At 42.2% G+C, this 19972-nt stretch overlaps 1 protein-coding gene across 1 annotated transcript in view; it reads right to left on the reverse strand.

Moving 5' to 3' along the window:
* The window catches only part of LOC147249456 (BMP/retinoic acid-inducible neural-specific protein 3-like), a 47518-nt gene that overhangs the window by 7847 nt on the left and 19699 nt on the right, over positions 1–19972 (reverse strand). The window contains exons 5-6 of the mRNA XM_086224305.1: positions 5761–5866; positions 5107–5343 (exon numbers count right to left, since the gene is read on the reverse strand). Coding sequence (XP_086080431.1) covers positions 5107–5343; positions 5761–5866 — 343 coding nt within the window. The remainder of the gene's footprint in view (positions 1–5106; positions 5344–5760; positions 5867–19972) is intronic.

Here is a 19972-nt window from a genome sequence, read left to right on the forward strand (position 1 = left end):
GCCATTCCCTGACAGTGAAATTTTAATAGCTGCTTCAATAGTTTTAATTGTACTTTCCTGCCAGCTATCAGCCACGTTGCATGTTATCCAGAGCTTATGGACCGTTGCCTTTACTGCCATCATCTGCAAATTGTGTCGTCCTGTGTTTTTGCGCCGAGGCAGATGATGGAAACTCACCTACGCAGATTTCCTTTATTTAAAAAGTTCTGTTAATCAGTCAGTTAAAGACTTTTGTTAAATATTCATTTTTTGCCCAAACTGTCATGTTTTTATCCTGTTTTTATGCAGATCAGAAAGAAGCAGTGATTAATGTGTGCGTCTAAACTGGTGATTGGGATCCTTGACGTTTAGGGGTCAGAACTACAATGAATCATTTCCAGTAGATGAATCAGTCAGAGAACATCAAAGTGATTTCACAAGAAGAGGGGAAGCTGCAAGTTGCTGCTGAACTATGCCATTATTTTATCACCAAGACAACGATACTTCATCCCTGGAAGCCTGTGCTCTTCCCACCATTATTATCTTGTCAGCCACTGAAGCCAGGGAGGCAGCAGCGCTTCACTTCGGTATGATTTTAAAAATAGAAGACACTGTCAGATTTGGAGGAGCGCAAGTGCAGAAAATGTGTGATCTTAAAAATAACAAGAGGGTTTAGGGCAATGATGTGTATCAAGAGGCTTATTTGGCAGATTATTCTTCCACTGCTAAATGATGAGGTGACATTGAGTTAATGACATGGCTGGGGTCAGTTTTGGGGAAATATTCTAAATGAACTGGGGGTGATTTTAAAATAAATGCACAACACGACATGAATATTTAGAAACTTATAGAAATAACTCAGCAGATCCATTTACACTGGATCAACATTCAGTTAATATATGTATGTATAACTTGAAGAATATCGGACTTACAGATAGGGAAGCCAATTATACATCTGCCATGACTATAGAATCTTTGTTTAACAGTCATAATATCCTGATGGAGCTTCGGTCCTGCCTGGACTTTTAATGTCTCTGTGTTGGACCCATCATTATTTCTAGGGATGTGGTTTTGCTGGTTGACATGTTGGAGGCATTTACCGTTGAGCCGTTCAGCTTTAATCATATACAGTCCAGGGGCCTCATGTATCAACGCGGTTTACGCAAGAAAAACTTGCGTACGCCAGGATTGACGCTCACGTTCAGATGTATCAACGCGAAAAGTTCGTCGATTCTTGCGCTGTTTCACAACAAATCTGGAGGTGCCGTAGACGTTGGCGGAAAGCCGATTCTTGCGTTGACTGCACTTTGGTCCGTTGGCGGTGTTTGGTAACTGACATTATTTGACAACCGCACATCCATCGGGCACAAAAAAAGCCTTCCAGCGGGAGATGGCGGACCGTTCGTTCTCCTCCACCTCTCCTACCAGCACCTCCAGCTCGCACGCCGTGAACCTCTTTTTCTTTGACATTGTTTTGCGAACGCCGACAGCGGAGACCCTATTTACATGAATTTGCGTATTTATAGTGGGCGTAACGGGGGCGGGCCCGGTCACTCCGACACCTGCGCTCAATTCCACGCTGATTGGGATGTGTCAAGGACATGTGCGTGGATTCTGGCGTTCGCACGTATTGATACATCCGTATTTTTTGTGCGTTCGCGATTCTTGCGACCACAAGTTCTTAGTGTGAGATCCACCAAGTATTCATACATGAGGCCCCAGGTCTTTATATGAGGCATGATGTCAAAGGGCGTTGCTTCATTCCCAGCTTCCTGCGAACACCGTGTTTATGTGTCCTTGAGCCACTTGCCGCTGCACAGCCGCCTCCATTGTGTGTGTGATTGTAAGAGAGGCAACACTGTAAAGTAATTTAAGGGCCATAAGGTAAAAAAAAAAAAGAAGTTCAACATGAATATAGTTTTTATGTTGCATGTAGGCGATAGTGAGTCGAAGCCTGAAAACCAATAAAGCCACACAGTGCTAATCCTGCTATCAAGGTGAGCAAGTCCTGGAATGTAGCAGTGCACAAGCAGAGATGACGGGAGAGGAAGAGGTCAGGTTGCCTTAACTTCCTGTACAAATTTTTCAGAATAAGGCCAGTGCTGACAAAAAAAAACAAAACAAAAAAAAAACCTCCAAAAGAAACAACATAATTACAGATTTTACTGTGAAGGTAAGATGACTGCTGGAAGGGACTTTGTCAGCAGCTGATCCAGGATCATGTCTGACATGCTCATGTTTCTTGAACATTTGAAACAGCTCAAAGATTTCCGATTCCTACTTTTCCTCTCTGGAGTCTCTTTACGTGGAGAACGTGAGGACAGCTGGTTGAGACACTGGCACGTCCCCATTCATCTGCAGAATCTCTGGTGCTACATGCTCTGCTTCCCATCTTATTACCTGATAAGCAAATGTGTCTTCACCTTTTGCTAGGTAGTTTTAGTTCTTTGTGTATGCAATCTATATATATGCAGTCCATCTTCTTCTCCTTTTACTTGCCTGCCCGCTTGTTTCCAGGTTTTTCCTGGTGTGTGTAAACTCTGCCGTCCTTGTGTTTTCTCCTGGTGCGGCTTTTTGGCTGTTATGAAGTATTGCCTTCTCTTTCTCTGCATTGTTTACCTTTGCGACTTATGAACTTACTGCAGCTTATTTTTGGACTTTTGCCTCATTGTCTGCGCCTCATTTGAACTGTTCACTGAGCTTGCTGCGGCAACATACAAGTATTGTAAGCAATAGAAAGGATTCTTATTGTGAACTTTTTTCCCAGGCTCTCTGTGAGATCACGGCATTGGAGTCATATTGTCTTGGTTCGTGGTTGTGGCTCAAAGTCATGATGATTAGTCTCTCTCTGCTACTGATGCTGTTTTTCTGTCTCCGGGGTTTTCAGACCAACTTTCTTTTTTAATTTAATACAATATTGTGACTTTGGTTTCTCACAGCACTGTGCTGCATATATTATTACCAGCTGTGTAGCAATTACGTTGCCCTGAGGAGAGAGGCATGTTTACAGCCAGCAAGGTTTATCAAGGCAGAGTTGTAAATACTGTAAGCATACCTTCCACGCCCGCGGGTGCAGATCACATCAATAATGGCAACCTGATATAGAAGGAGCTTTGTTGAGACACACAATAAATAGGGGAATCTACCACACTATGGGGGAGCATAATTTATCGCCTGAATCACTGATTTGATTGGCAGTTTCACATAAAAAAGCGTATTTTTACTTGAAAGCCAATGTTTGCTGCAAGGGAACAAACGATCCACCAATCAGTCTCATGGATGGGATTAACAACACAGAGAAACTGTGCATTGTGGCTGACGCTGTAGCTTATTTTACTTTGCATCGCTCCACAAAACCCTCAGCAAAGCCAGTATACAGTGAGGACTTTTGAAATGGCTTAAGATGCAGACGGATATTTTGGTCTCCGGGGAATAGTTAGGGAATACTGAAATCCCCTCTCCGACAGGAAATAAAACAGAGTGGTGGCAACGTCCGGATCGAAGATGGAAACAGATAGTAATGCGTTGATAATTATGCCTGATATCAGGCCACATAATCTGTGGAAAGGGCGACATATGTGCGACACAGCTTGCTTATTCACTTAGAAAAACACTTTACAAAGAAGCTGGATTGAGAGATTTTGAAAGAACGCAGCATTGTGAGCACACGCCGTACTCGATGGCAGATGTGTCATTCTTTTTCCTGATGTTAAAATGGAATAAAGAGCTCAGCTGGAGAGGCTTTATTACATCACCAGTTACATCATGGCATGCTTTTCAGATTACAGCAACTGAAATTAGTTTTAGCTGTACGACAGCTCCTGATGGTGAAGCAGAGCCCTCATTTGACTAAATCACTGCTAATCCAGCCACATTACTGTAAATACAACCATTTCATTTGGTGGACAACAAGCCAGCTGCTCAATGTAATTTCTATTCATAGACAGAGGACCGGGGACGGCTGAATTGAGGGTGTAGTGGATGTACGTGGAGGGAGGACACATTTGTGACTGTTGGAGATTTTGCTGAAGTCTTCCGACTATCTTTTTTTTTTTTTTTTTAATCTGCATCAGGTCATTCAAGGTTCCATCAAATCAAAAGTACATTTTTTTTCAGCTTTACATCTTGTGTCCCTTTTCGTAAACATAAAAAAACAGAAACACCAAACACGTGAAAATTGCTGTCTTTTCCTGCAGAAAGGGGTGTGTACTATTTTAAAGCCGCTCCCCCATCCATCATGTGTTGGACTGTAGCCCCAAAAACACTTGGTCTCATTGTCAAAGAACCAACTGTAAAGAGGCAGATTGATCTGATAAAACTGGAAAAGTAAAAAGATGAACAATTGAATCGTATTTTCTCGCATTCAAGTAAGCAGAAGGCTAACTGAAGGTAGCTCGCTCTGCCATGACTCCGTGATTCCGCATTTTATCTCGAGCCTCCTCTAAACCCTGCAAAATGACTCGTTTCACTATCAGAATTTGATTAATTTGGTCTGATAATACATGGAAAGTTTACAAGAGAAGTATGATTAAATTATTTAGCCTCATTCGTTAACATTTATAGCCGACTGTGCCGTAGCTCCATAATGATGTATTTTGTGGCTGCAGAGCGCTGCTTAGATATTTCTGAGCCTCACTCAACCCCAGCAAAATGACTCACTTTAAGATCATTTGGTCAGGTACATTTGGAAAATCGAAATGGAAAAGTTCCCCCCCCCCCACACACACACACACACACCCCGCTATCGCCTAATGCAACCAGCAATCAGTATCCATCAAGAGTCCCCCTGTCGCTTCATGATTTTATGACATTATGAATACGCATCTTTTTTCACAAGGGCAGTGTTCTTCCTAATAAAGGAGATTTACATTTGTAATTTCTGAGTGCTTTCATAAGGCTTAAGCACTTGATAGTAAAGAGTGAAGTTTATTGTTTTCAGATACTTCTGCGAGATGCTGTTTAAAACAGCTCCTGTGGGCACTGATGAATTCTCATTACCATGATTGGACCTAACAGTCTTCTCCACATTGCCTCTTTTCCAGCGGCTCATTTTACAAAAGGATGTAATTTCCTGTCAGCGGGGGAGGGTCACGGTCGGTGAGCGAGTAGAAAAATGGAAACACTGACCTGACTCCTCAAAGTCTTGGTTGGCCATATTCCAGGAATCTTGAATTTGCAGCAAACTGGCTTCCATAGACCTCAGATCAACCTCGGGGCAATTACACTGTGGGTAGTCCACAGCGCACTGGCACCAGCAGTCATTGTCCCGGCACACAAATTGGCCCTCCTCATTACATCCGATGTAGCTGAGAGCTGCCTGCACAAACCTGGCCTTCAGATAGTCTGGCAGTATGGCCTGGAGGCCTGAGGCAAGGACACAAACAGGACAAAAACATGGCAATGTCAAATGAATGACGGACCAAGAAAGTACATTCGTTAAAGCAGAATATTTGTTTCCATCACTGTTGCCGGATCTGTAAGCCACTAAAGGCCTGGCACTCATTTCCTTTCGATTTCTGCCACGGTTGACATATGGTCTGCGTCACATGCAATATGCTGAGATTCACTTAAAGTTTTATTTTTACTGCACAGTTCCGCTACTTTTGTTGTGAATCATTACCGCCTGGGATACACTTCAGATCTCTGCAAGTGTGCATGGCGGAGATTGATTGAAGCTAAATTCATTCTGACACTCTCGTGCTGCAGTTATAAGCTCGCCAGAGAAGAGACACTGTGACAATTCCATCAGAAATTGGGGGAGTTCAATTATGGATGGCCAACCTTGCAAATGAATCTTGTTTTCAGGGCTCTGAACCAAAACGGAGCTGACAGAGTCGAGGTTGTCATAGTTACTGCATCCGAGAGGGCCCGTCCTTGTTTCAGTCACCTAAAGGAAAACAGAGGCACATAACAATATTGAGAAGGAAGACCACTAATGACATTACACAGAGGAAGAGGCAGAAAAAATGGAAAATGAAAGGAAAAGTTGTGAGCATGACTAAATATTATTACTTTTTATTCCTTTTTTTTTGAGAAATCCAAATGTAATTTAAATCAGACATCTTCATTGTTTAAAGGGTGTCATGCTATGTCATTATTTGTTCCTTTTCAACATGAAATGGTGTTCTCTGTATCGGTTTCCGGTGTTTTGATCGACGGTCTGGACCCCACCTCTTTGCCTGGGGGAAAGTGAACAGTAAGAATCTCGTTATTACATTCAAATTCATTTTTTTTCTATTTTATCTTTTATTTATCTTTCCTCCCCCTCTCGTTCCGTTTCATTTTTCCCCTCTGCAGGGGGGAATGATATTCAGACGCTCAAATAGTTCCTTAATACTGACAAATGAAAAAAATAAACATAAAATAAAGACTGTTCATGATATTCATCCCATTCCAGAAAATAATGATGTTATCCGGATGGTAAAAATATCTGTATCCATATCATTATTCATGTTTATTTGGATTCATACTCAGATCTGGGTGCATCTTTAGCAAATCAAATTGAAGATGATGATTCTGTGAGCTGGTGGGCTGTAAATGGAGTTATGATAAGGATCCCTGCAGTTGTGCATAATTACTAAGTTGTCCAGCTCGGTATTGTTTATCCATCACTGTTCCCGCTGCGATTTGACATGATAATCAACTGTAAGCATGTCCAATTCAATTATATAAACACGTAGGTTTTCTATAATAGGTTTTACACAATGTATGAAATATTGTTTGAGGACTACACAAGCTGAAACGTCATAAGAGGATTGGCAACAACATGATCACAGTGTGGATCTGTGCTTGAAATGTGATTTGACTAATTCAGACTGACGTAGCTGCCAGATGTGACGCTGAACTCAACACAAACTTCCATGTTTACTGTATGTGCCCTGCAAATAGGCACAACACGGACATCACGGCACAGACGGTTCCTGTGTCACATGGTGTTCACCACCACGGCAGAAGTGCATGTGAGTGCACTCTTATGCCTCATAGTCACCAAACTAAATACTGGACTCATTTTGTTTGACTTACATTTGCAAAATATTCTGACACTGAAAGTGTGTGTCTGTGCCTGGATGTGGAAGCGGCGGTATTTCTCTCTCGTGCCCTGGGACGAGTTGATCTCAAACTGCTGATGACTCACGGAAATACAGCAGCAAACAGAGACATGCTTGACAGACCAAACCACTTTAGCGTTACGGGGGGAGACGCCAAATTGTTTTCAATCCGAAGGTCGAAATGAGTTTTTTACCTCGCACAGAAATGCTAATAAATAAATTAGGAAACCTATGATAATTCAAACTAATTAAACAATCTGCTAGGATAGATTGTTTTAATTTTCACAGGCCAACAATTTTCCGGCTGACCCACAACACCTCCAAGTCAGTGTCCCATCACTTCTCCTGCATTCTAGTTCTGATTTCATCATGTAAAATTGAAATGAGGATGACGATGATGACGACGTCTAAAATTCATCCCCAAAAAGCCTAGGTTCAAAAACATCCAGAGAATTATTCCGGAACCTTCTGCCATTTTTTATGGCCATGTTTTCAAATCTAAACATGAATCTCTGTGAGCTCCAATGGTGTTGTGAGTAGCTTTTGACAATTTTGGTCCCCTAGGGTGGAGAGGAAAAACAAAGATTATATTCTCAGTAGGTGTGATTACTTCAATCATGACCAATCAAGTCACCGATTTTTATCATTTCCTAAAGGAGTGCCGTTTGCACAACAGCAGTCTGGCAATTTGATGATGCGAGAGAAGGTTCCACCACAATCGTTTCTCCCTGTGGACACCGATGGTGCCTGTGTGGGAGGTGTAAAATCTTCACGAGAGAATAAATGACACTCCAAGTGAACTATACAAGGAGGAGGATATTGAAATACTTTATCTTGGGAAGCGATAACACATTTGGGAAGCTGGTCCCCTGATAACTCTTGAACAAATGAAGGAAACGGTTCAGTGACATGAGGTGAGACGCCAAACATGTTGGCAGAGGATGCTGGTTCCAGACAGCGAGACGTGAGTCATCCATCTATCGAGGATTCAGCAACCTTCTGTATGCAAGTAAACTGTGTTATTGTGACAATCTGTCATTGAGCAACCATGCTGACACAATAACACAGCAATTTTCATTTACGATGGTCAAACACTGCAGTGGAAATGCACAAAAATATTTCTGTCTGCACCCGTGTTCTGTCTGTATAAGCACAGCTGTGGTTGTTACTCCAAAAAACAAATATGTTATTCATTACTCATTAATAACTAACCAATTGCCAACAAGCGCTATGACATTAAACCTTGGATATATGCTCAAATACCAGTGGCACAAATCCTAAAAGTACATGCACAAGGTCTTGTTGCTCATTATTATCATCATCATTAGTTATTTAATAACAAAACAAACATCCTTACAGAATTGCAGAAAATGCTGGGGCTCCAGTTGGGCAAGCCCCGTTTCACACAGGAAGTCAGAGAGCGGCGGACGCTCACTCGTTACAGTCAGCTGTGATGGCTGCAGTTCACGCTACTCTGCTGATAAGTGGCCCCGTTTGAGGCACTGAGGGCCAGAGCTCCAACCCTGCATTTGACTGGACTGTGACACAGACACCACATGATGGCATCACAGCAAAGGTGCTGGCAGATTCGGGCTTCCATCACTTTGGCAGGATAAATGTGGTGCCACAACTTTGCAGCTTCAACTTCTGTTTCAGCTCAGCTGATTTGTGATGGACTGATACTTCCTCATGAGCTCCTCTCAGCCCCGTTAAGGCGTAAGCAGCCGCCATCACCCCGTAAAACGTGAGAAAAACAACACCAGTTTGCTGCTGCTGCTTTGCTTTCCCCAGCAGATGCACTGGAACACTTTCTGATCCCAGACCAGAACTACAAGTCAGAATTACTGACATCTTATTTACGCTAGAATGCAGGCTGATTTACTCGGTTGAAGCATGTAAGATTTGGTGGAAGCTGATGTACACGTCTTGCCAGCCTCCTCCAGCCCATATTTGGAGGATCCTTTCTTTGTTAAATCAACAGACTGATTTGTTTGGTAAACTCATGAAGAGAACACGTCATTTGTACTCGATAATATTTTTTTTTCTCTTGTGGAGAGTCCAACTCGAATACAGAACAAAGAACTCAATGACAGCAGACCTTGCATGTATGGCTATGAGGACCATTTATTGTATTTCAAGTGTTGCCTGCTTTCCCTTATGCACAAACAGAGTGAATAGAAGCAACACTGAGCCGAAGGAAAGATGCTTTTGAAAATGTTAAAGCACGAACAACTCACCCAAGGATCCACTTAAATGTAATGTTTATTTCTATTACCAGTTGAGTGATTTATTAAAACTTACTGCTTCTTCTCTGCAGTCACAATGCCAAAACAAATTAGATAACTGCATTTAATCTAAATCTATTGAAAAACATGGCCATCTCTGACTCAGGAAGTCTTTTGAAACGTAACAAGGACAAACTCTGTACATTTTCACATGATAATCTTCTTTTGAAAAGCCTACGGCTAAGACGTGGTTTTATAACTTTGGGAGCATCTGTAAAGTCCTCATCGTTGTGCATTAAAAGATGAGTTTCTGGGTGGCGAGGAAGTGCGGTGAGCGAGAACAGCTCTCTCACGACCACATCATTGTTGCAGAGTAACACATTTCATGGGCTTATTTCTTGCTTGTAGTCCTCTTGCCAGAGTCGTTTGTCAGTTTTCATGCAGGCCACTCACAGTGGAACATGAGTGCAGGTAATATCATATAAGTGCAACAAGGACACGAACAACTATCCCTCAGTGAAAAGAGTGATTTCTGAAGGTGCTGCTGAACAATAGGTTCTTCTTGCTAAAAGATCTTTCGCTGATTGAAAGGAACTACAAGCCACGACCATTAATGGAAACAAGCTCCAAAGTAATACTAACAAGGGAATTAGTCACAACAACAACAACACAATGTCTAAAATAGTCAGATCCAGAATTACTAAATGCACAAAATACAGAAATCAGATTTGATACGGACCCGTGTCCACATGGAGTTTTAGATTTCATATTTCTGTGGCGTTCGTCCATTCCATCCAATCCAATATCTCAGGAATGCGTTCATGCCATTTCTTCAAATTTGGCTCAGATGTGCACTGGGAGTCAAAGATTCCCTGAAAAGACTTTGGTAGTCAGCAGTCACTGTCACCTCAGACATGCCTTCAGCCAATTTCTTAACATTTACCTCAAATGTCCACTATGGATTCGAGGATGAACTGGGAAAAAATGAGGTATGCAGCCACAATTAACAAAAGGTTATGTTTCTTTTTCAAAATTTTTATCTGACGAGCGGATGTTTACAACCGTATGCTGCTGCCTTGAGAAAAATCCTCTTTTTGGGTGACCGGCCTTTTAGTGCACCGCGTCAGTCGCCTCTATTTGACAATCTGTGACCTTTTCAGAGCGGCGCTGGGATTGTCAGTGTTGCTCTTTTTCAGGCAACAAATCACACGGAACACACACACGTGTGGTTGCCTGAAAATGGGTCGGGGACAAGCAACACAATGGAGGAGAGGTGTGTTATCCTGAACACCAGAAGTCACCAGAGGCAGAAGCCAGTTTGTGGACATTGAACTCTCATGGTGAATTTTGGGTGTCAGTTCACTGTTTTGGCGGATCGTACCACACTCATCCCTGTCCATCTGCAGCTGTCGGACTCAGCAGTGACATCGCAGTCTTTAAGGTCATTTGTAGAACGAGTGAGGCCAAAAGATGATACAGAGATGAGTGGCTATGGTGGTCTATCACGCAACTTGTTCGGACACGTCTGACAAAAATATGATCGCTATGCACGGTGCACAGTTCACACGCAAACATCCAGCTTTGATACAGTTTCTAAAATTTGCTTTCCAGTACATTCCACTTAATTCTGGCACAAATAAGCGACTCCTCCATCTGCAGCGTCTTGACAGAAGCAGCCACACCACCACACAGAATATGGACTCATACACAAAGAGGACCAAAGTGCAGGATCCCTCCTCCTTTGAGCTCATGGTTTCATTGTTCAGCATCTCAGCTCAATCACGCCTGGCACAACCCCGTTAAGAGCATGTGTGTGTTCGAGCTCCGCGGGCTGCAACGATACACTGCCAGCCTGAAGGGAGATCCATCTCCTTCACTGTCACTTGCAAATTATTGCCAAACACCATGACGGTGTCTTCTTTTAATATTTCCCCAAAGGTGCAATAAGAATAACCACATCTGCTCGCTAGATTAATGACAGTATCCTGCCAGGAAGAAAAAGGAGGTTTTTTTTGTGAGCGGAGGGGAGAAAAGTTGTCTCTCATCTGACTTCTGCCTACTTCTGACAACCACAAGGTCAAAGTAGAGATGGGAAATACGAGCTGGAGGACTGATGCAGTGATAGTGTGGGTTTCAGTCTCCGGTGATATGAAAAAAAATACACGGAGCGAATGGTTTGAATTCAAGAAATATAGCCTTTGTTTTTAATTACCTGACATTATTAAAATACAGCAAAATGGGGAGAATAACTGACTTCCATTGTATTTTTTTCATTGTTAATTAACACAATTAATTAAAACCTCAACAGCCTCAGAGGGGATCAGTCGATTAATTTCTAACATAGACAGATGTCCAACGTAAAAAGAAAAATTGACCAAATGCAAATGTAAAGATGGCTTTTCTATGCATAGAAATGAGACCATCTGCAGGAGGCGAGCATGTGTGCACAGTCAGCCTCCTCCATTAGAAATCGGCCCCGCCGAGGAAAAAAGAAAAGAAGCTTTTTGTGTATTTTACTGTTTTTGAGACCTAAAGGAGAATTTGTTCACTAAAAGGAAGAAAAAAAAACCAAGTAAAATGTGATGAGTAAATGAGACGAAGTGGTTAGTGGGGGAATATTAATGTGCCATAATTGAATACAAGATAATTGTGCTGACTGTGTTGGAATAACTAACCGCTGCATTTAATAGGACATTTAATTGCACTTAAAAGCTTCCCCAGAATAAGCAGTTGGTGATGCTCACATGTGCTGCGGACGTGACTTGTTTATCTATCACAGTTCATTTCACTTTGCCCTCCAGGCTGCCTTCTCACTGATATTCTCACAAGTACTCCATTACAACCAATTCATCTAGAAAATTCTACGTATAATTTAAGCACACCGACATGTACTTTTTCAACACCTCAACAGAAATAAACTCTGCAAAGGGTTTCCACTGGTGGTCAGTTCTGTTTACTCAGCTCTTCTCCACCTCTTCCTCAGAAAATCATCTCAGCCTCATGAGGTTCTAACACGGCTGCTTAAGGCCTTCTGGTACAGAACCACATTTCCTATATGAGACATTTTCATGTTTTGCTCCTGTCACAAATGTTAAAACAAGCCTTTTTTGTAAAAGTTGAGGTTCAGTTTTGGTTACAAAAACACTCTCTGGACAAATAGGAAATGAGCAGGCATCTCCTGCTGCAACATCATCAATCATCATCCATTAAAACAGCAGTCGCCACTCACCGCTGCAGGGATCGAACAGCGGCCCCACCCTCTGAAGCCTGGTACTTGTGTGACCCTTTCACTGGCTCAACCTGCCGCAGACTTTCACTCCAGCATTGTGCGATTTCCTACTTTCCTGTGGTGATCATTTTGACAGGCACTAATCTATTTATGGCCTCTGGATGATCTGCTCTTCACAGCTAACTGGACAACTGTCATTGTTCCAGTGTACAATACCCTTCACCTCTGTGGCCCTTTGTGTTAACTGAGGGGTAATCATATCAGTCTTTCAGTGACTAGTAGGCGGGAGACACGTCTCTTGTAATAACAGTACTTTTCATCGAGCACCGAGCATCATTACATCAAATTATACGTAGCAGACATTTTGGTCAAAGTCGCTCACTGTACTTTTCCGACAGTGAATCAACTGCACATCACAGTTTTCATCAGCGTTAAAAAAAAGTAAGACATAGCATTTTTTTTTATATTTTACTATTTTTATTAATCCCAAGAAGAGTCCTTTTGAAGAAGTCGTGACTACTGGATGATGATGATGGGAGGATGCCTGCAAGAGTGGGGGGGGGGGGGGCAGAGTGGCGAGGTTTGGAACCTGATCATAGATTGCCAATAGGGAGGATCAGTCTGAAGTACAGCCCTGTAGGTGAGTGCCAGTGTCTTGGTTTTGATGCATGCAGAGATGGGGAGCCAGTGAAGCGGCGGCGGGGGGGGGGGGGGGGGGGGGGTATGGGAGAGTTTGGGTTGGTTGAACACCAGATGGGCAGCAGTGTTGTGAATGTGCTGTGAGGGTCTGATAGCAGGTAGCCTGGCCAGAGGGATGTTGCAGCAGTTCAGGCGGAATATGACAAGAGCCTGAACCAGGAGCGGTGCAGCTTCCCTTGGAAGGAACACTCGATAGTTGTGGAGGTAGAGAGAGAAGCTCAGTGTCTTAGTCAGCCACTCCCAGCAACTTACAATGACTTACCAGATTTAGAGTCAAATACAAAGATAGCACAGTGACAAATAGCTAACCAAGCGCTGCTACATCCCAAACTAAACGCGCTGAATATCTGCTTTCTCTCAGCTCGATCAGTGGAGCAGACAAAACGTGTTCCATCATCATTTTAAAATTTAATACATACAAAATGTTAGTTTATGACCATACCTGTAAAATTAATGAAAGTGTCATCAGCCTATCCATACTAATACACTAAGCCAGCAGTGTGATCATTGTAGAATGATGATTTCAGCAACACCTACTGCAGGTAAAAAGAAGCGCTATAAAAATAAATTCTATTTCACTAAATTCAGGCCATGCCTTCATGTTAGTCATGGCATTTGTTTTGTTCTGCACTAATTTATTCAGATTTTTTCCTTTAACTTGTTACCAGCCTGTTTGCTCAAGCAGCAAGTGAACCCTAAAGGCATCCTTCTTAGCTTTGCATTACACTCTTTAGTGAAAATGTTGCCCTGCTTGCTGCCAAAGACATTGTTTTGTGAAAACATGGCTGCTTGGAAAGTTGTCATAGTCAGACAGAGTCTCTGACAACACAGTGGCTCAGTGCACAATTGTGACAGCTCGTGTGATGTTTCAATTTCTGGAGCAGGTGAGAGCCAGAGACCATATTTGGCAGGCGGGCTGCTTTTCACCAGTTTCTACTGTGAAGCAGCAGACTTTCTGTCATGCTCAGTGCTTCTGGTTACACACACACACACACACACACACACACACACACACACACACACACACACACACACGCTTAAAATGCAAGTGTATAACAGCATGGCAAAGACTAACAAGGACCAACAGCCTAAAAAAAGTTGATTTATTGATAATAAATTGAGACGAATTAAGGAGAAGATCCGACGATGTCAAATATTTCCTTTCTCACGCTGCTAAATGCCTCCATCTCGGCCCCTTGCTCTGCGCCTCCACCAACTTTAGTGAATATCTGATAGCTTTTTGAATTATCTTGCTAATTTTTTTTCATTTGAAAATGAAAATACAAACTCCGTGGTAGAGGTACTAATCTAATTTCATTTCTATCTTTCTCGGTGCGTGGTGTCAGCACAAACTATTATCTGATTTTATCGAGCGGCTGGAACTGAATATTTACAGCTAATAAATGTGATAAAAAGGGCACGATGAAAGGAAACATGTCTACAAATTAAAAGACTAGTACTATCGAAATGAGATTTATGTCTTGCACTGTGTATAGATGGATTATAGCCTCTGTGTCACCGGTGTGAACTCCAGCCGTGCAACCCAGTGGGCCTACTTATGGCCTGTTAACATGGTCTGCTGATACAGATGGTCCTGAAGCACATGCATTATTGAAAAGCCTACGATTTTAATATTATGACCTGAGAACATTTTCTTGATGAAGATTCAGTGCTGCTCATATGAATAATTCCACAAAACAGCATAAAATGTCACTTAGTGAGCTTGAGTTGTCATATGTGTCAGCAACAATGGACTTTAAATGGCTGCACTTTCTTCACACTGGAAAAAAAAAGTACAACACAGCATTAATGTTTGATGAAAAACCATCGCTCATTTCTAAATTGCCCTATTCGCTGCACCTTCAAGAATTGTCGTTAGCTTAATCACGAGGCGCAGTAGATGCACAAATCCACATTTGCATCTGAGATGCATTTCTGCCTGTTTATACAGTCTTTGAGGATTTTTTAGACGACTTTCTTGCTCTGGCTTACACTCTAATGTCAAGCAGTGAGGGATAAGCTTATAAGCAAGAATAAAGGGGAAGAGGGAGAAAATAGCAACAGGATGAGATTATTGTGCGCCCTCAAAAAAGAAGGAAAAAAGCAGCTCAAAGCCACAAGGGGAGCAGAGGGGAATCTTTGGTGGAAAATGTTGGAAATAAATTTGATATGTGGAGATATATCCACCACAAGTCTCTTTAAACTAAGCTATGCTATTTTATGTAATTGTACCAGGCGCTTGAAAAGAGGCCATGAGAGCAAATTTGATTCTGTGTATTTATTTTTGCCCTCTAAGCTTGATCTTTTTTTTTTTCAACATAGCTGAAGATTAGAGAGGCATCATTGCCGGGGGAAGCTGAATTCTTACATGTCTTGACAGCTTTTTAGTCTTTAATATATAAGAAGTCATTGAGAGAGGCCTATAGGCCTTGTGTCCAACAAGGGGCTTTTTCCTGCAACCAACATGTCATCTTAATTACTTTTAATGGGAGCGCCACATTTTTAAGCTACGCTGCAAGCGCCAGCAGCTGAACACGTGTCTTGTCTTCTTTTGCGCCCACTCGTCCAATCACGATGGCCGGTATTTCAGCTGGAGAAAAACACTTTGGTCAGCCAGAAGACGCTTTCATAGCATGCTTGCTCGAATCTGCTGATCTTATCTTACATCTGCTTCTTCCTAGATGATCTGACACATCCGAAAATGCAAAGTACGCAGGATTACAAGAGCGGATAAGGCTCCCTTGTTGGGTCGGAGCAAGAGTGGTGCACCTACCAAGACCAGGTCTTCAACAAGGACTGATGATTTGGTCCAATTTAGTGCACACCCGAGTCTGATTGCTCTGATTGATGAAGGACACCAAAGGGACCAATCGATCAGAGTATCGTTCAACCAAACTGAATGATGGAGGTGTGAAAGCACCTTTATGCACCTTTACTTCTTGATGAGGGTTAAAATGGTTGAAGAGATTGTGGAAACACAAAAGGGAGACATTAATGTCTGAAACCAGTCAGCATGTATGAATTATTTATCCATATTGATGACAACCCCCCTGAAATGTGTTTGTTTTTTGGGGTTGTTTTTAGTTTGTTTTTCAAAACATATCCAAACTCCGAGAACTGCATCTTTCCTCAGCAGCCAATATCTGATTTCTGAAGCCCAATCTTCTGCTGCAGCAAATGAAGCGTAACGCCGCATGACTGACTGAACACTCGAGGCACGCACAGCAAATTGGGTCAAACATTTCTTATAACTTCTCCTCCCCGTCAATGATACTCTCCTCCCAACCTCACTTTAATGAATCTTCGATACAGAGGAGCCCGGGCTGCAAATTAAAAGTAAGAGCATTGATTGATGCGGCATGTCCCGTGTACCTCCTGCAACTCCATCCTGCGCTAAAAGGCTTGCTAAATAGGGCCTGTCTCTTCTCCTTGTGTCTTCGGTTCAGTTTCATATGACACCTTAACTCCTTGGACAAACAATTTGACAAATGACAGAGGCTCTCGAAAGAAATTACTGAAATGGAAGGGCTCATTTACCACACAATGTAACGGCAGGGCCATTTTTGTCTGCACTCCTATCCGTCTCATTTTACCCTGACTTTGATTATTTTCTGTACTGCTGTGCTCAGTTGTACAGGCCTTCAGGCCAGGTATTTCTACCATTTCAAAAATGTTATCTCTTAAAACCAGAGGACCGGTGTTCTTCTTAGAGCCTGCTTTGTTTTGGCATCCATCTTCATTGGGGTGAGGTAAAAGCCCATGTTCAGAATTAAAGGCTGCTGACACTGTGAATATTTTACATCAGTCACCTGAAAGCGCCTCACAAACATATGTACCCCTGAGCTTTTTCTTTATTCAGCTCAATCAGAGGGGTTTTAGCAGCACTTTGGTTCAGTGGTGGCTGCCAAATCAGCTCCTCTTGCCAATACACTTTAGAGACTGTACAGTTTTATCTCTGATGGACTGTATGGCGGGGATCACTGAGGGTAAGTCCATGAAAAATGCCTTCGAAAATGGCGAGTTACTTCGGTTTTTTTTTAAGCTACACAGTCAGAATGAGGAAAACAGTCACTGATTCTGCTTTACCAGTGAAACTCTGCGTCGTGCTCCTCACTGAAAACTGCTTTATGTATATTTTGCACCTGGTTTTTACAGTCACACCATTTACACCTGGCATTAAAATGCATTTGCTGTGATGGGATTGTAATTTGGTAGTACTTGATCACATGAAAGTTGAAGTAAATGGACCAGACATGCACAGAGGATGGATGATGACCCGATGGACCAAACCGCCTCCAGAAGCTGCCAGGGAACCGCTGTGATCACATTCAGCAGACGTGTAAATGCATCAACAAATCCTCGTTACACATTAGAAATTGGGAAAAAAAAAACATTAAAATATTCTTTCTTCCCAAAAATACCATATAATCATTTTATCATTTTCAGTATTGTATGATTTTAACTCCATAGATGTTTAGTTGCCACGAGGTTGTTTAGTTGTAGTTGTATGACCCAGGTCAAGCTCACCAGGGTGCACGCGTTCCAGTTGTAGCTTCAAACTGCTGCTTGTGAAACGGTAGGTTAACTGGAGCCTGCATATGGGGTTTAATGGCGATTAAATGGCAAACCAGCTTCAGGGTGCATTACTGCCCCCCTGACTATGGAGGCATAATCTCACTGGAGCAGCTGCGGTGCAACAAAAATCTCACAAGAATGTGAGAGGTACACTTTCCATGTCATTCCATTTTCTGCACCTGTTGTGGTTTGCACACGCACGAGTCAAATGTCAACTCCTACAAGAGGCTGCAGCTCCGCCAATTAGCTCATTTCCATTTAAATCACTGTTGTTATTCATTCATTCATTCTTTAGATAGAAAGAAAAAAAATGCAATTTCACCGAGAGTGAAATTGAAATGATGGTTGGAGAGAGGAGGAGAGCTATTTTGTTTGGCCGTCTCAACAGTGGTATTACCAACAAAATGAGGAATGAAATATGAACCTGAACTACAAATATTCACTTAGTTCTGAGCTCTGGACATACAAAAAAAGAAGCGTTGTTGCTTCCAGCACCAGGTGAAGAGCATCAGTGTCCACATTTCAATTGAGAGAGTCGCTGGTGGGGGAGGCAGGACACAACCTTGCCCTCAAACAGATGAGCTCATGGCTTCATTTTCTGCCGTGGCGTCGTCCAACAGCAGAGTCAAACTGGCCGGTGCCAGCAGGAGCCTGCTTATTTGCAATGCTCCCGATGACGGATCACACACCTCCAATCCAGAGTCACACAATAATTAGTGTTGCACCAACTTCCCGAAATTCACGCCGTCAGATTATTTTCGGCCACTTGTCCCTCAGCCTGCAACCCAGAACTGTGATTGGATGGAGAAGCATAAACATCCAGATATTCACATCCTCACATGTTTTATTTCTATATTGGAGAATGACTATATTCATACTTTTGTACATCTGGCTTGAGGATTTTGACATAAACATTTTGTTCCATGCGAATCATTGGCAGTTTTTCTTTTCTTTTTAGTATTTTATCCTTGTAAACTGCATATCTTTGGTCCGTCTGTCAGAAAAGGTAAGAAACTAGGAGTCATCAGCCTGGATCTCGAGGACAAGTGTTGCTCCATTTTGACAAGTAAAAACTGGAGCAGTCATCAAGATAATGTCATCTTCATCCCCAAATAATGTAACTATGAACACAGACCAAATTTGCAAATTTTTACTATTGAGGACAAATATTTTGGAGCTGGCTTCAGCTTTAAATCAATAAAATATAAATGATCGTTCGAATGAATCAGCAACTTAGACTTATGAGTTGATAATCTATTGCAGGATGTAGCAACTCAAAACAAGTTGAAATGATGTCGTAAAATATTTGCAAGAGCACATCAATTATATGTTAACCACATTGTTTCCTCATCATAAACAACAGATGAAGAGCTAAAATGAAGAAACTGGTGCAAAACTGGTAAATATGGGCCATCAGATGATCAGATACTGATGAATACTGATATTATCATGCATCCCTCATTTACATGCTTCATAATCTTGCATCGTCCTCACATACCAAGCAGCAGTTCTACACAAAGACATGATATTAAAGAGAAAAAAGCCCCGGTGCAGACCAGAATATAGATGGTGCTCCAGGAACAAACACGGATCTATTAGTCCAGTCAGACGTTTCTGGTTCTGGTGGCCCCCGAGATTACGCCGGTGTTACAGGAACAGATGTAAACACGGCAAAGTGCTTGTGACAATCAGACTAAAGACGGCGACGGAGTGTCAGACGGGGTTTTACCTTTACTCTGTGTCCTTAATCTCTTATTTGCCACAAGTGGGTAAAAACACATTAAAGCTGCGTGAGGAAACACATGGAAGATTCAGTCTTCAGTGCAAAGGGCAAACGAAGCCGATTCCGTTTATTCTGCTTGATAAGAACTGACAGAGTGATGAATGAACACTCCCTGAAGGTATTAAGCAGTAAAAGATGCAGGCTGATATTTACATACACAAGCATATCTTGATATGCATCGTGTGCTGCTCCACATACATGAATGCACACATGGAGGAGCCCTTTGCGAGTCTCTGGAGCACATTTTGCGCATGTGTGTGTGTGTGTGTGTGTGTGTGTGTGTCCACTGACATCACCAGCATCACAACAAAGCCTCATAGCGTGTGTACACAATGCAATCTGAATAAGGACACCAACTATAGATGTGATCATATTAATAAATACTTGCACCAAGGAATCCAATTATATCAGAATCTAATATTTTATGACTGTT

The sequence above is a fragment of the Aulostomus chinensis genome, chromosome 14, assembly GCF_037954235.1.
Source record: "Aulostomus chinensis isolate RoL2024-O1b breed Wild chromosome 14, RoL_Achi_v1.0, whole genome shotgun sequence".
Lineage (NCBI taxonomy): Eukaryota > Metazoa > Chordata > Actinopteri > Syngnathiformes > Aulostomidae > Aulostomus > Aulostomus chinensis.